The sequence below is a fragment of the Ixodes scapularis genome, unplaced genomic scaffold, assembly GCF_016920785.2.
Source record: "Ixodes scapularis isolate PalLabHiFi unplaced genomic scaffold, ASM1692078v2 PGA_scaffold3__209_contigs__length_174095766, whole genome shotgun sequence".
In the NCBI taxonomy this organism is placed as follows: domain Eukaryota; kingdom Metazoa; phylum Arthropoda; class Arachnida; order Ixodida; family Ixodidae; genus Ixodes; species Ixodes scapularis.
In genome coordinates this window covers 43,986,330-44,000,354 of record NW_024609868.1, presented here as the reverse complement: position 1 = coordinate 44,000,354, position 14,025 = coordinate 43,986,330, and the positions used below count along the sequence as shown (strand labels likewise).

Sequence of the window (14,025 nt, the reverse complement as noted above, 5' to 3'; positions counted from 1 at the left end):
AATACACTCGTTTTTTCCCATAGAAATGCCTTACCGGAAGTCAATTTCGGACTGGTTGCTGTTAGAAGTTTGTCTGCTTCTTGCGCAGTGGGTAGCGGTGACGTCAGAACGCCGAGCCCTGATTGGCTGATCGCGACCCCCTATCTGAGCGTCGTCTGCTCCTTTGCAACGTCGTCTGCTCGCAACGTCGTCCGCGTCTGTCTTAAGCCTAGTTCACATGCAGCGGTTTTGACCCTAGAGCAGCGCGATTTCTGCCGTCGCGACGCGCTGGCCAGCACCAGCAATTCAGTGGCACGAGCGCCGCGACGGCAGAAATCGCGCCGCTCTAGGGCCAAAATCGCTGCATGTGAAACACGCTTTACCTTTCCTGCGACTTTCGGAAGGCCAGATTCACAAAACGATCTTACGCCAAAAATGTGCGTAAGACAGAACTTAAGAACAAATTCGTATTCACGAAACAAAATTTTCGTAAGTTTCGCGCAGGTTACGACGAAATCCTACGACAGCTCCGAAGCTCGCGTGGCCGACAGCGTCGCGGTCGCGACGACCCACGGACGTTTATTTTTCTACGTGCGCTTCTCACGCGTCCCGACTTCAAGCAGCACGAAAAAGTACTTGAAACAGACCACGACGAACAAGAACGCTGGATCCACAAACGCCCAGGAAAAGCTCCAATGGCCACGATTCCACCGAACGCGACCAAGCGAGCTTCAGCAGTTAGGCCTAGCAGACGCTCCGCGACTCGGCGACCGTCTGCCCACGACCGGCTGGCGTACTGAATGGAACATGCCCGCGCGACACTTGTGAACCCTTCCCGTATTATACTTTGATCGCTAACGCCAATTTTAGATTAAGAGGTCAATTTCTTCCTCTTGTTATCTCCTTGTTTCCCGAGGCAACGGTGACTCTCGCCGGTGAAAAAGCGGTGAATCTCCGACAGACGGAGGAAAGGTAAAGCAGCCATCGCTTTGACTAGCAGACGTAAAGCAGACGACGTTGACTGCGCCAACCCGCCGACGCCGTTAAAGAATGAGGGGTCTCGCCACACACGAAAGGAGAGAAAAAGTATTTGGGAGGGAACTTGCGGACACTAACACGATCACTCTCGGTTCTTAGTAAACAAACCTCGGCGCCTCAGGACACCTCGCCACCTTTGACTTCCCTCCTTGATGCGCGTCTGCTAGTTGTTAGACAAAAACAACGTACCGCTCGAGTTATTTCGTCTGCCCTCTCTGAAAGACGAAGTCGAGCTCGCTTGTAAAGTCGCAGGAAAGGACAGACACAGACGATGTTGCGAGCAGACGACGTTGCAAAGGAGCAGCGACGCTGAGATAGGGGGTCGCGATCAGCCAATCAGGGCTTGGCGTTCTGACGTCACCACTGCTTCCTTTCTCATGCGCAGAAGACGAAAATGAGCCCACTTGCGAGGCTCCTTCGGAGCCTAGCGGCGAATAGAGCACTATATAGCTCCTACGGAGCAGAGTAGCGCAATCCTTTGAACCCCGTGTTTTGCCGACAACATGGCCGACAGAGCGGCTCGGCGCGAGTCACGTGGTACTCAGGGTTCCAGGAGGCGGCCCGCCCTATGGGAGAATACATGGAGATCGATACAACACGGCTGATTAAAAAATGAACGGCGAGTTCACACTTTTCAAAACTAGTCTGCCGTGAAGTTAGTAAAGCACTAAACACTTTATCAAAGTTTTAATAATATCGGATGCGTGTGCAAATTTTGAGAAGGCAATTTCCAAGGCAATGGCGTTTGAAGCAGACGATTTTTGCTCGCGGCGGAGATGGGCTTTTCGGGTTGGCCGGAGCGGGTCACGTGAATGGTGTGACGTCGCCGTGTCGTCTGCTGCATGATGCCGCTCAAGCAATTTTAAAAAAAAAGTCAGGTCCTTGCGGGGCACAAAACTTAGCGAAAATTATTCTAAAATGTTCCATTATTATGTCAAAAACAATTGCCACTCCACACCCCCACAATACTGAAGAAACAGCGATTGTCTGACGTTCTCCATGCATTTCTGACCGCAGTTGGAACCTCCGGGCGTTCGCCGCTAGTCGCCGAGAGGCGGCGTTCTAGATTGCGCTACTCTGCTCCGAAGGAGCTATATAGTGCTCTAGCGGCGAACGCCCGGAGGTTCCAACTGCGGTCAGAAATGCATGGAGAACGTGAGAAAATCGTTGTTTCTTCAGTTTTGTGGGGATGTGCGGTATGGAAATCATTTTTGACATAATAATGAAACATTTTAGAATAATATGCGATAACTTGTGTGCCATACAAGGACATGACTTTTTTTTAAAAAATTGCCTGAGCACCATCATGCAGCAGACGACGCGGCGACGTCACACCGTTCACGTGACCCGCTCCGGCCAATCCATAAAGTCCATCTCCGCTGCGTAAAACAATCGTCTGCTTCAAACGCCATTGCTTTGAAAATTGCCTTCGCAAAATTTTCACAAGCATCCAATATTATTAAAACTTTGATGAAGTGTTTATTGCTTTACCAACTTCACGACAGACTAGTTTCGAAAAGTGTGAACTTGGCGTTTATTTTTTAATCAGCCGTGTTGAGTCGATCTCCATCTATTCTCCCATAGGGCGGGCCGCCTCCAGGAACCCTGAGTACCACGTGACTCGCGCCGAGCCGCTCTGTCGGCCATGTTGTCGGCGACACACGCGGATCAAAGGATTGCGCTACTCTGCTCCGTAGGAGCTATATAGTGCTCTAGATCCACTCGATTAGGTCATATACGGCTCTGGAATAGGTTTGGAACGCAGCCTCGGTGCGTCGCGCTCTTGTACGCTATACGCCGTTTAGGTACTAGAATTTGCCTTCCGTCTGTGTGTTAAAGATAAAAATAATGTTGGAACTAAATGAATTCAAGACAATTTTATTAACGTCACAAAAATAATGGCCTAAGGCGCCATCTCTTAACTGACGCGGTGGCATAGCCAGGAATATTTTTTGTGGAGGGGAGGGGAGGGGGGGGGGGGGGGCTGAGACAATACGCTGAGGTGGCTGGTGTGTGTGGAGAGAGGGGAGCTGCTGCTGTGACGTCAACCAGAGCGCGGCGTCTGCTCTCGGGCGTTGTGCGCGCTGTCTGCTATTTCGAGAGTCCCCGGTTCAAGCACACAATTATTTTTGGTCGGGTAAGTTCAACGCGCCTTAGATAACCAATTCTAAGACGCGGAAAGTGCGCACGTGAGAAAATTATAACTGTCGGAACGGCTGTTTTCGTTTTATTTTCCCCTTATAGCAGCTATCTTTGGCCAATCGGGCTCGGCACGGCAGGGCAGAGTTTAACAGGACCACTCAATATTTTTATTATCTGCTGTAGTATCCGCAGGTGTTCTGCGTCCGTTACAGTTCTGCAGCCCACGCCTGGCATCCTAGAGAGCCGCGTAGAACTTGAAAAAGGTACATCCTTGTACAGTCGATCCGCCACAACGTAATTTCACAACCTTTTTCGCACCCGGAAATCAGCGAAGAGATGGTATGTCTTACCGTATTAGATGTCTCAAAGGTTCTAGCGCTACATTGCATGTCCTCACGACTGTTTTAATCTTAACTTATTTCGGAGTTGGTAAATCCTGTTTCTGACGTCACGCCAAGACGGCGGCCTTCGCTGGACAACAGCACGTGCGCAGTGCCTGTACTGTTTGTGGACACAATCAGGTTAAAATTAATAAACGTTATTACAAAACGTTTTAACGAGTTTTAAAACAAAGGAAAAAAGAATTAGACGCATGTCCTCTTCTGCTCATTCATTTTGTTTCGTTTCAGGACAATATGTCAAAGTTAGAGATTGCTGAAAGGGTGCGAGGAATGACTGACAACGTCTGGTAATATTTTAATTTTTAATTCCTTCTATTTTTCATTTGCATGTTTTGAATTGTGGAACACATAGTCGAATTCTGTTTATAATTATAATTAATAATGGAACTGGTCTTGGAATTTATCAGGAGGCCGGACTAAGTATTCTGAATATTCCCATTATTTGACTGCGGGCTTATGAATCACCGATTCCTACCTTTCTTGTAAAAAGGTACAGATTCAACGGGAAGTGTTATCAACATATCATGGGCAGGGCATAAAAGACACAAAAACTCCCTGGAGAAGGCGAACAAAGGGGACGAACAAAGCTAAATGACTGGTGCGCGACCGAAAAAACAAAAAAATCCGCCTGGTTCTGGTATTGAACCAGGGACCTCTCCAATTCCAGTGGAGCGCTCAGTAGCGCGAACGGATTTTATCAGCTGTCACCAGTCTAACCGGCCTGCATTTTAAGCTCATGATTATAATGCAAAGGTGCAAGCGAACTGGACAAGAATGACAATAATAATCCCTGGAGAAAGGGGACAAAGAAAGAAATCTCCAAACACAGCTACGTGACTGGTGCGCGACCGAAAAAATCTGCCTGGTCCTGGTATAAAACCAGCATTAGCTGTGTTTGGAGATTTATGTTTGTCCTTTATCCCCTTTGTTCCCCTTCTCCAGGGATTATTTTCGTCATTCTTAATTGTCCCGCTCGCCTGCACCTTTGCATTTAATTGCATTATAATTATAACCTTAAATTTGCAAGATCACCCTTGTTGGTGTTAGACTGGTGGCAGCTGATAAAACTCGTTTGCCCTGCTGACAGAGCGCTCCGCTGGAAATGGAGAGGTTTCTGGTTCCATAATGCAATGTGGCAGGGCAGGGGCAGGGGGCAGGGGCAGGGGCAGGGGGCAGGGGGATTTTTTCGGTCGACGGTCTCACACCAGTCATATAGCTGTGTTTGGAGATTTGTGTTAGTCACCTGTTCCCCTTCTCCAGGGATTATTGTCATTCTTGTCCAGCCCGCTTGCACCTTTGCATTAATTGCATAATAATCACTCCGTTATTGACACTTTTAGCGTACGGCAGCACTTCAGTTAAAAAAAAAAAATTGAGTGAAAAAAAAAAAGAATTCCGTTGAGTCTTTAGTGCATTTGTTTATCGCACACGAAGTGAGCAACTGTAGATGTACTGCACCGAACGTTTTATGATTCGAGCACCGACAAAAGTGTAGGTGCATGCACCTATACAGGCTGCGCACAGTTATCCATGAGTCATTCCAATGCTTCCATTGTGCATAGAAAAAAAAAATGTTCATCCTGTTGTCTTTTCTTACATTAAACGAACTTTTAAGAAAATAAAAGACTTTAATACAGGAAAATAAAATTAAAGGTTACGCGTGCGGCGAACGCACACTTGCACGCCGCCATCTTGCCCGCATCGCTGGCCGTCTGCCCAATGTTGCTCTCTTCGTTTTCGGATTTCGCTAACACTCGGCCACTCCTGGCAGCGAACTGTCCTCAGTTCATGTGGCGTAGTCCCCAAGGTACGAAGGTCTTTTGGGCACACGCACGCTGCGTCTTGGCACACTGTCTTCTTCGTCGGTGCTTGATTGGTCGGACGGTTCTTTGCATCTTCCACCCCATCTCTTCAGTTGGCTGATGTGGGCGGTTGTTGAGTAGACCCTCTTCTTCCCATTCATTTCGGTCACTCTGTAGGTGTCCGCTGGGAGTACTTCCGCCACAGTCAGTGGGCCTCTGAACTTCTTCTGGGTTTTTGTTGGGACGCCGGTGTGCTCTGGAATGCAGCGCATGACGACTACGTCTCCAACGCTCAGCCCTTCCGCTGCGAAGTGATGCCTGTCGAAGTACTGCTTCGACTTTCCTTGCTGGGTCATTATGTCATTTTGAGCCGTCTCTTGAAGTTGCTCTGGACATACCCACTCATCATTCTCTGTGTTTAGCCATCTGAGGACACCGTCTTGCATCCTTGGTTGATATCCATGCAGAAGCCTGAAGGGGCTAGTGCCTGTTGAGGCATTATATGCTATGTTTAGGTAGCTCTCTACCTCCTTGATGTTCTGATCCCAATCCTTGTGAGTTGGGTCCTCGATTGTAGCCATAATGCACGGTACAAGGGTTCGGTTTACTCGCTCTACCTGGCCGTTCGCCCTTGGATGGTGTGACGAGTTCAGTGTGTGGGCTACACCATTTTCTCGGCAGAAGGCTTCAAAGCTGTGGGATGTGAAACAGGAACCACGGTCCGAAATGATGCGTTCAGGTAGTCCAAACTCTGTGACAAAACTCTGCACGCACCGTAGTACATTCCTTGCTGAAGTGTCTCGCACGGGGTAGAGGCGTACAAACTTAGTCAGATTGTCCACCAGCATTAAGATCCACTGATTTTTCTTGGAACTTCTCACAAACGGACCAACATGGTCCACGTGTACAACTTGAAATGGCCTCTTCCCAGGCGGTATAGAGTGCAGAAGTCCAGGCTTCTTCCCTCCTGGTACCTTTGTGAACAGACACTCGAAACACATACGGATGTGCTGATGCACATAGCGCTTCATCCGAGGAAACCAATAGAGTTCCTTGATTTTCGACACAGTTCGGTCTGTGCTGAAATGTCCCTGCAAGTCGTGAAACTTGACACACAGTGTTTTACGCATGCTCTTGGGCATCACAAAAAGGAGTCGTCCGTCTTCCTCCACGTAAAACAGCTTTCCATCCTTCAGTCGTAGATTCTTGACCTTGATACTTTCCTCTTTGGTCCTTTTCTTCATTGGCTTCTCCAGAGTCTGTGCGAGGTTAGCCAAGTCTGCGTCAGATCGCTGGATGACCACAACTTGGTCTTCTAACCCTAAAGTGAGGCAAACCTCAACCCTGGTTTCGACGACCTCATCAAGGGTGTCCTCCGACGCCCCTACGGGTTCGCGACTCAGGTAGTCCACATGAGCCATTTTCTCACCTGCACGGAGCTTCACCTCAAAGTCATACTCCTGTAGCAAGTCAAACCACCTTGCTATCTGTGGTTTAAGAGTCTTGTGTGCATTGAGGTACACAATTGATTGACAATCTGTTACCAGCGTAAACGGAATGCCTAGAAGGAATGGACGCAGTCTTTCCATACTCCAGACTACTGCCATGAGCTCTAGTTTTCCTGCATGGTAGTTCTTCTCGGCATCAGTAGTGCGCTTACTGACACAAAACACCAGGTGCCAGCGTCCTGACTCGTCTTGCTGAAGAATCATTCCCGCAAGTCCATGCATACTTGCATCCGTGTGGAGTTCAGTTGGGGCTGAAGGGTCAAACAACTTCAGTATCGGGGGTTCTGTTAGTTCCCTTCGGAGCTGGTCGAAAGCCTCCTGTTGCTCGATTCCCCATGTAAAGTTTGTGTCTTTCTTGGTCAGACGAGTAAGAGGTTCCGACTTCAGTGCATAGTGCAGAATGAACCGTCTGAAAAATCCTGTCAGGCCCAGAAACCCCTTGACCCCGTGAACATCGGTCGGCGGGCTAGCTTCCAGTATGGCTTGTTGCTTCACTTCACCTGGCTTCAGGTAGCCCTTCACAATCTTGAAGCCTAAGTAATCAAGTTCATCACTTCCGAACACACACTTGGAGAGTTTCAGGGTTAGTCCGGCAGCCCGCAGAGCATCCAGGACTTGTTTGAGCTGAACCAGCAAGTCCTCCCAGTCCTTGGCTGGAATTAACAAGTCGTCCATGTAGCACAATGCTACACTGTTGCGCAGAGTCCCAAGGACTTTGTTCATCAGACGTTGAAATACAGCCGGGCCATTTCTCAGCCCAAACACCATACGTTCAAACTGTCCAGTCTCATCAGGTGTGATGAATGCAGTTTTGGCCTTCGATTCCTCACTCAGTGGAAGCTGGAGGTATCCGTTTGCACAGTCTAACACGCAGCACATTCGTGCACCGGACAGTCGTTGCAGCTGGTCATCAATGTTTGGTAATGGGAAGTGTTCTGGCACAGTCTGGCTGTTAAGCCGTCGATAGTCTATGACAAGACGATTTTCTCCATTTTTCTTTTTCACGAGTAGCACTGGGCTAGCATATGGCGACGTTGTTTCGGTGACGATACCAGTCGCTTTCCACTCTTCAACAATTTTCTGGATCGCTTCCCTTTCCGCCGCATTAGTCTTGTACGGCTTGCAGCTGACTGGGGTACTTCCAGGTTTCTCCGTGATGGTCATTTCTAGATGGTTGCAACACCCCAACTCAGACAAATTCAGTGCGAAGCAGTCCCTATACTCATTCAGCATCTTCAGCAGAGCATCCACTTGCTGTTCATTGATGTCTTTTCCGACATTCAGCATGCCACGATCTATGGGCTCTTGTTGAGGCACAGTCCTCACTGGGGTTAACTCTTCCCTCTCCGAGAGCAATTCTGCGTGAGCAAACAAACTTCCCTTGAGCAGCTGTTGGTCTTCATCCTTGTCGTTCAACACAGGTATCTCAACCCTTCCGTGTTCAATGTGAAGCAGCATTCCCTTGTCGGTCCCACCAGGTACGATGAGACTTCCTTCACTCTTACCAGTCTCCACTGTCACCCAACACACAGTTCTTTTGGGCAGCACCATGGTTTCCTTGACACGCAGAGGTTCCTTGGAAGGCTTTATCTGGGCAAGGTCGATGTCACAAAATGGAAGGTCATCACGGTAGCCAATCCTGAGCTCATCTCCCATGCGCAGGTATGCAATGTGGTCTTGTTCCGTCCAGGTCCTACCGACCAGCATGTCCACAGGCAGGGCACTGTCGTTGACGACAATCACCTTGACCTTATGGCACACCACATCGTCGATTTCAATGTCGACCTCCGAAGTTCCAATGGACCGCACTGTAGATGTGGCGGTGTTCCCAAATCCATACAAGTCTTGGCCCTTGCACACAACTTGTAGGTTACACTTTTCAACCGCTCAATGACGCAATATACAGTCTGAACTTCCAGGATCAATCATCACCGAGAGCTGGTGAGTTCCATTGATAAGAGCAGCCTTCAGGAATTTAGCTGGATCACTGTCACCTGAACTCTGATTCACCACAAAGTTGCCAACAGGGTTTGCTGCTGCGCAGTTTCTCGCCATGTGTCCATACTTTCCGCAACTGTAGCATTTTCGCTCAGCTTGATCTCGCTTCAAGGATTCCGGTGTTTTCTTGGGTGGTCCCCCAGCACTTGCCTGATCCGTCGGTTTGATCATGTTACTTCCCTGACTTACTGAGCCTCTGGCCACACCCTTCTGATCTGTGAGGCGTATTCCACTAGTTGTCTGCTCGGTTGGACGTGCAGTAGCCCATGACCTTGAGGTTGATGACCCGACGCGAGGTGTTGCACTTGGATCACTGCTGTGTGGCTTGCCCCTTGGAGACATCTGAATCCTTGATTCACTTATTCTCTCCAGCCTTCGCAAGTCTGCCAACAATTCATTCTCGTCCCTGTGCTCCTTTGCCGTCAAGGAGATGCACGCGTCTCTAGACCGCAGCCCAACCAAAACTTGCTCCTTGGTATCTTGCATACCAAGACCCAATTCCTTGCACAACAAGGTCTTTTCGAGGAAGTAAGCAGTGGTAGACTCTCCCCTCATCTGGATTCTCTCCTGCATCTGCTTCCATTTTTCGGCTGTGCTTGTTTCGCCCACAAAGGTTTTTCTAAAGGCCACCTTGAAGTCCTCCCACGTAGTAAGGTCTTCGACACGGGCCTGAAGCCAAAATCGAGCAGGTCCCTTCATGTGGAGCCTGGCGTTCTCTAGCCTGAAGCTGTCCGGCCATCCGTGCAGAACTGCCATGGAGTCAATACTCTTGAGCCACGCCCCGGCCTCGTGTGACGACCCCTCGCCGTCGAAGTCGTGAACAGCCTTATTGAGGTCCGGCATAACATGAAACGTTTCTGGTTTCCTCTCGACGAGGTCGAGTAACCTTCGGTTTTGTTCCAGTAGCGCTTGCATTATCTCGTTTCCGTTGTCGTTAGCCATCTTGGGGTTGTCTAGACGTCTTCCTAGGCGTACACACAGTTGCCGCTTTTGTTTTTTTCGCCTTCGGTTGTGCGTCCAGGCCTACAGACGTCACACAGAGCGTCCGCACGCACGGTCCCCACGAGGCAGCACGAAGACTCACGTTTCCGCCGTCGGCACCTCACGAAGACGGTACCCGTTGAGACAGCGTCCACATACACGCAGTCTGCAGGCGACACAAAGAGCCCACTTTCCACGGCCGCTACCTCACGACGACGGCACGGGCTCGGCACTGTCCGTAGCGTCAATTGAAAAGTCAGCGAGCATCACCGTCGGCGCAATCCGACGACATCGGCTTCCAGGATCGCCTCACCACGAAGGTTTCGGTGAATCCCACTTCTGAGATGTTGTCTTTCCTCACATTAAACAAACTTTTAAGAAAATAAAAGACTTTAATACAGGAAAATAAAATTAAAGGTTACGCGTGCGGCGAACGCACACTTGCACGCCGCCATCTTGCCCGCATCGCTGGCCGTCTGCCCAATGTTGCTCTCTTCGTTTTCGGATTTCGCTAACAATCCTGCCACCTGCGCATCGTTTTCTTTCACCAACTGAGAACTTTTCCTTCCACTGAGCATTGTAAGGCGCAATCGGTCATTTTATTAGTTTTAACGCAATAATGGGAGCTCGTGTCGCAGAAAATCTGGCGTCGGAATCGGTGGGACCAAAATAAAATTACACCATCTTCCCGAGGGGAACCATGGGGTGATCCGGAGCATCGCGGAGTTCCCAACAACGTGGCTTCCCGTTCTCGAAGGTCGGGTTCTGCCGCTCGCTTCGTACGTTTACGTTGAACTTCACGGTCCCGAACCTCAGGTTCTGCTGCCCGACGTTCTCGAACCGCCGCTGCTTCACGTTGTCGTAGTTAAGCATCCGCCGCTCGACGTTGATGAATGGACGCCGCTTCTCGTTGCCGTAGTTCAGGGTCTGCCGCTCGCTTCAAGCGTTTGCGCTCAGCATCGCGTGCCCTTCGCTGCGCAGCTTTGTCTTCAGTGGACGTAGCGTTGCTGTTTGTGGGGTGGTGCTGACGCTTGCTTGCGCCAACCCACTAACTGACGGGACTGTTGCTTCCATCACACTTCATCGGAAGAACGGAGTGAAGTAGAGCCAACAGCGGTGAACTGAACGCGTTCAGGCGCAGCGCGCTACCGCTGCTTATATTCACACTTGAAGGAGAGGAGACTAGAGGAGGAGAGTTGCGCATGCGCGCGCGGTGTGAGTAGAAGCGAACGCACGCGAAGTGCACGCAGCTGGTAGAGAGAGAGAGCGGAGAGAGTAACGTGCAGCTGTTGGAGAGAGGGGAGGAGAGTTGCGCATGCGTAGTGTGAGTGCGGACTACGACGCCGCGGGACATCGACCCAGGGGGGTAAAGGTGGGTGAGGAGGAGTGGCAAATCCCGTGCGCCGACACCCGGGGTCCCAAGTGAACGATCGCAAAAGAGAGCGACAGAACACGAGAGAAAGAAAGCAACGTTGCCATGGTAAACGCAAAGAGTGAAAACTCTCAGCAATATAAACAGTGATAATTTAACGTTGTAAGCTAAATTCTGAGCTATTCCAACGCTTATAAAAAGCAATAAAGTAATTACGCTGCATTAACTTTTCTTCTGTCGAAATCTCGGAAATCTGGTGGTTGCGCAGTTTCGTATTCCTCAACCGCGCCCCACCGGCGAAGCCGGGTATATGGTTTAGTTTAGCGTTAACGCGAGGCCGTACATCTGCGCGCTATGCAAAAAGAAAGCTTCGAAAGGAACGTGAATATCTTTCCACCGGTAAGTTCGTGGATTGTTGAAGTTCACGAAACTGCTCTGATGATATAACCGTGTTTGGGACCCCGAGGGTCTGCCTGCATGATCCGCCGCTTGCGGCAGCCAGAATGTATGGGAAAATGGCGGACCTTTTCCTCTAGAGTTAGTATGTATGATCTCTATGCATCGACCCGAGCAAGAGATGCTCCGCATCTAAAATCCCATAATGCAATGCACACAGCCACATCTTCCGGATAAGGCGCCGGACGCGACACATGTCGCGATCAATACCACGCGCTTCAGGCGAGCCCCTTCGGTCCCAACACTACCCAAGTATTCTAGTACACTGTAGCCACATGTGTCACATCTGGTTGTGCACATTGCATTATGGAATGTACCTGCTAAATTTGGCGGGTAAATTTTCCCGCCAAATCTAGCGGGAAATGTTTCCGCCAAATTCGGTGGAAACTTTTCCTGCCACATTTAGCGGGTCGATTGCGTCCCGACGTCCTAGCCACGTGTGACCTCACGTGACACTAAGGACTGGTCTCAACTGACCTGGGGGTCCTCAGGGTTGATACTGTGGTTGATACATCGTTCAACAGCACTTGGTGCATTAAAACACAAAAGACACTAGTGCATGCCTTTTGCCCTTCTTTTCACTAGGGTGAGGTTTGATAAGGTGGCAAGGGAGACAGATCCAGTCAACTGTGGCTCAGGGCGTCCTGACCTTGCACCACCGGATTTCATGGTTGGCGCTCTCAAGGAAAGCATCAGTGAACTAAACACCTTGCACCAATACACGAGGGAATTTGTGAGTGTCATCTGCCTGTGAAATGATTATGAAAACCGAAGGGCACGGAACGTTTAAATGCTTTACTTGAGCTAAATCTCACTCCCCTTCACCAGGAACATTTTTCTATCAGCGATGAAGTTTCAGACAGATGGTAGAACAAGGTAGCAAAATCAATGCATCATTTGCTATAGCTTAATCGATGCACTGTGTCGCTCTTCATTTCTCGTTATTGGCGATGCAAATCATAGCGTTCAGTTTTCATTAACCATTTTAATTGTTTATACCGGTCATGCATATACACAACTGTTGAAATTAGAACAAAACCAAGTCAAAACTCTCGAAGAAACCTAGTAGCAGTTCTTAAAAGATCCCCACTTCCAGTTCCACTTTGTAATATCGTTTGATAGATGCTCATTTAAAATATAAAAAGGGCTCACTCAAAACCATGCTCCACTCTCACCATATGTGGCTTTAAACTCACTATATAGTGACTGAAGTGCGACATTCCTTGGTGTCTTGTCTTTAAACACAGAACTGTAAAAGTCGATTCGTTGGTAAACTTCCGGGGCTTCTTGTGGAACAGAACTAAAAACTGGAAACTCTAATCCATGTCTAATTTGAGTCTTCGTTGATATATATATAGGCATGTCTGGAATCTTTCCACTGTTGCCTCCCTGCAACACGGCTTCGTGTGCGGACAATGACAGGACAGAAGTTGTGCGAGTGCCGAAACAACCAGACTACTGGGATCTAATTTGTGATGTGGAAGACATCCAAACACAACCTTAGCGCACCTTCAGAAGCAACATTTCGCGATTCCGTCCCACCGAATTAAATGCCCATCCATCCTGCATTTCCAGGGCCACCCTCGACTTGTAAAGGCCCTGGCCAGGATGTACTCTCGCCTTGTCGGACGAGAGATCGACGCCGAGGAAGAAGTCGTCATCACGGTCGGAGCACAGCAGGCACTGTACTGCGCCATTTTCGGGATGGTGAATCCGGGAGACGAGGTTATGCATTTGTTAAGGGCAGCATTGCATGTGTGCACACTCGTAACAATCTTTCTTAGGGCAGTCTGATGCAACGTGATTTGCTACAATTCCTTTTCTCTCCGCAGGTTATTGTGATCGAGCCCTTTTTCGACGGTTACGAGACAATCACGCAGATAGCGGAAGGGGTGCCTGTGTACATTCCACTTCGACTGGTAGGGCAACACCTTGTTCCTTAATCGCTTGCATAAGGACCGAGTCTGTCAGACCTCTAAGATCCAAGGCGGTGTCTGTCTGTAGCAACAATGTTGCATGTTCGCTCTCCATCGTGTTGAATGTTTCATCTAGTTCGTGTCCCCATTCATGGCAATGCGTTCTTAAAGACATTCCATTTCTGGTGTTTCCAGCCACAGGCAAAGGATGGAAAGAACGTATCCAGTGCAGACTGGGTCCTCGATCCCAAAGAGCTGGAGTCCAAGTTCAACGAAAAGACGAAGATGATTGTTCTGAATACGCCGCACAATCCGACGGGAAAGGTCGTGTTGACACTCGTGCGATTAGAGAGTGCTAGTAGAGGCTGTGCGGCGGTAATGATTGGCACTCTCTGTTGGACGATAATCATTCTTCGTGACTCGTTAATATTT

General features: G+C 49.3%; 1 protein-coding gene across 7 annotated transcripts in view; it reads left to right on the top strand.

Moving 5' to 3' along the window:
* The window catches only part of LOC8040797 (kynurenine aminotransferase), a 31,321-nt gene that overhangs the window by 1,834 nt on the left and 15,462 nt on the right, over positions 1–14,025 (top strand). Inside the window, exons 1-6 of one of the 7 annotated variants that reach the window (XM_029993186.2) lie at positions 3,011–3,154; positions 3,789–3,847; positions 12,263–12,410; positions 13,253–13,402; positions 13,510–13,596; positions 13,789–13,917. In XM_029993186.2, coding sequence (XP_029849046.2) covers positions 3,795–3,847; positions 12,263–12,410; positions 13,253–13,402; positions 13,510–13,596; positions 13,789–13,917 — 567 coding nt within the window. In that variant the 5' untranslated portion in view covers positions 3,011–3,154; positions 3,789–3,794. Of the gene's footprint in view, positions 1–3,010; positions 3,499–3,627; positions 3,681–3,788; positions 3,848–12,262; positions 12,411–13,252; positions 13,403–13,509; positions 13,597–13,788; positions 13,918–14,025 lie in introns of those variants that run through there. The other 6 variants (XM_029993185.3, XM_029993187.4, XM_040219273.2 and 3 more) reach the window with 6 other exon arrangements.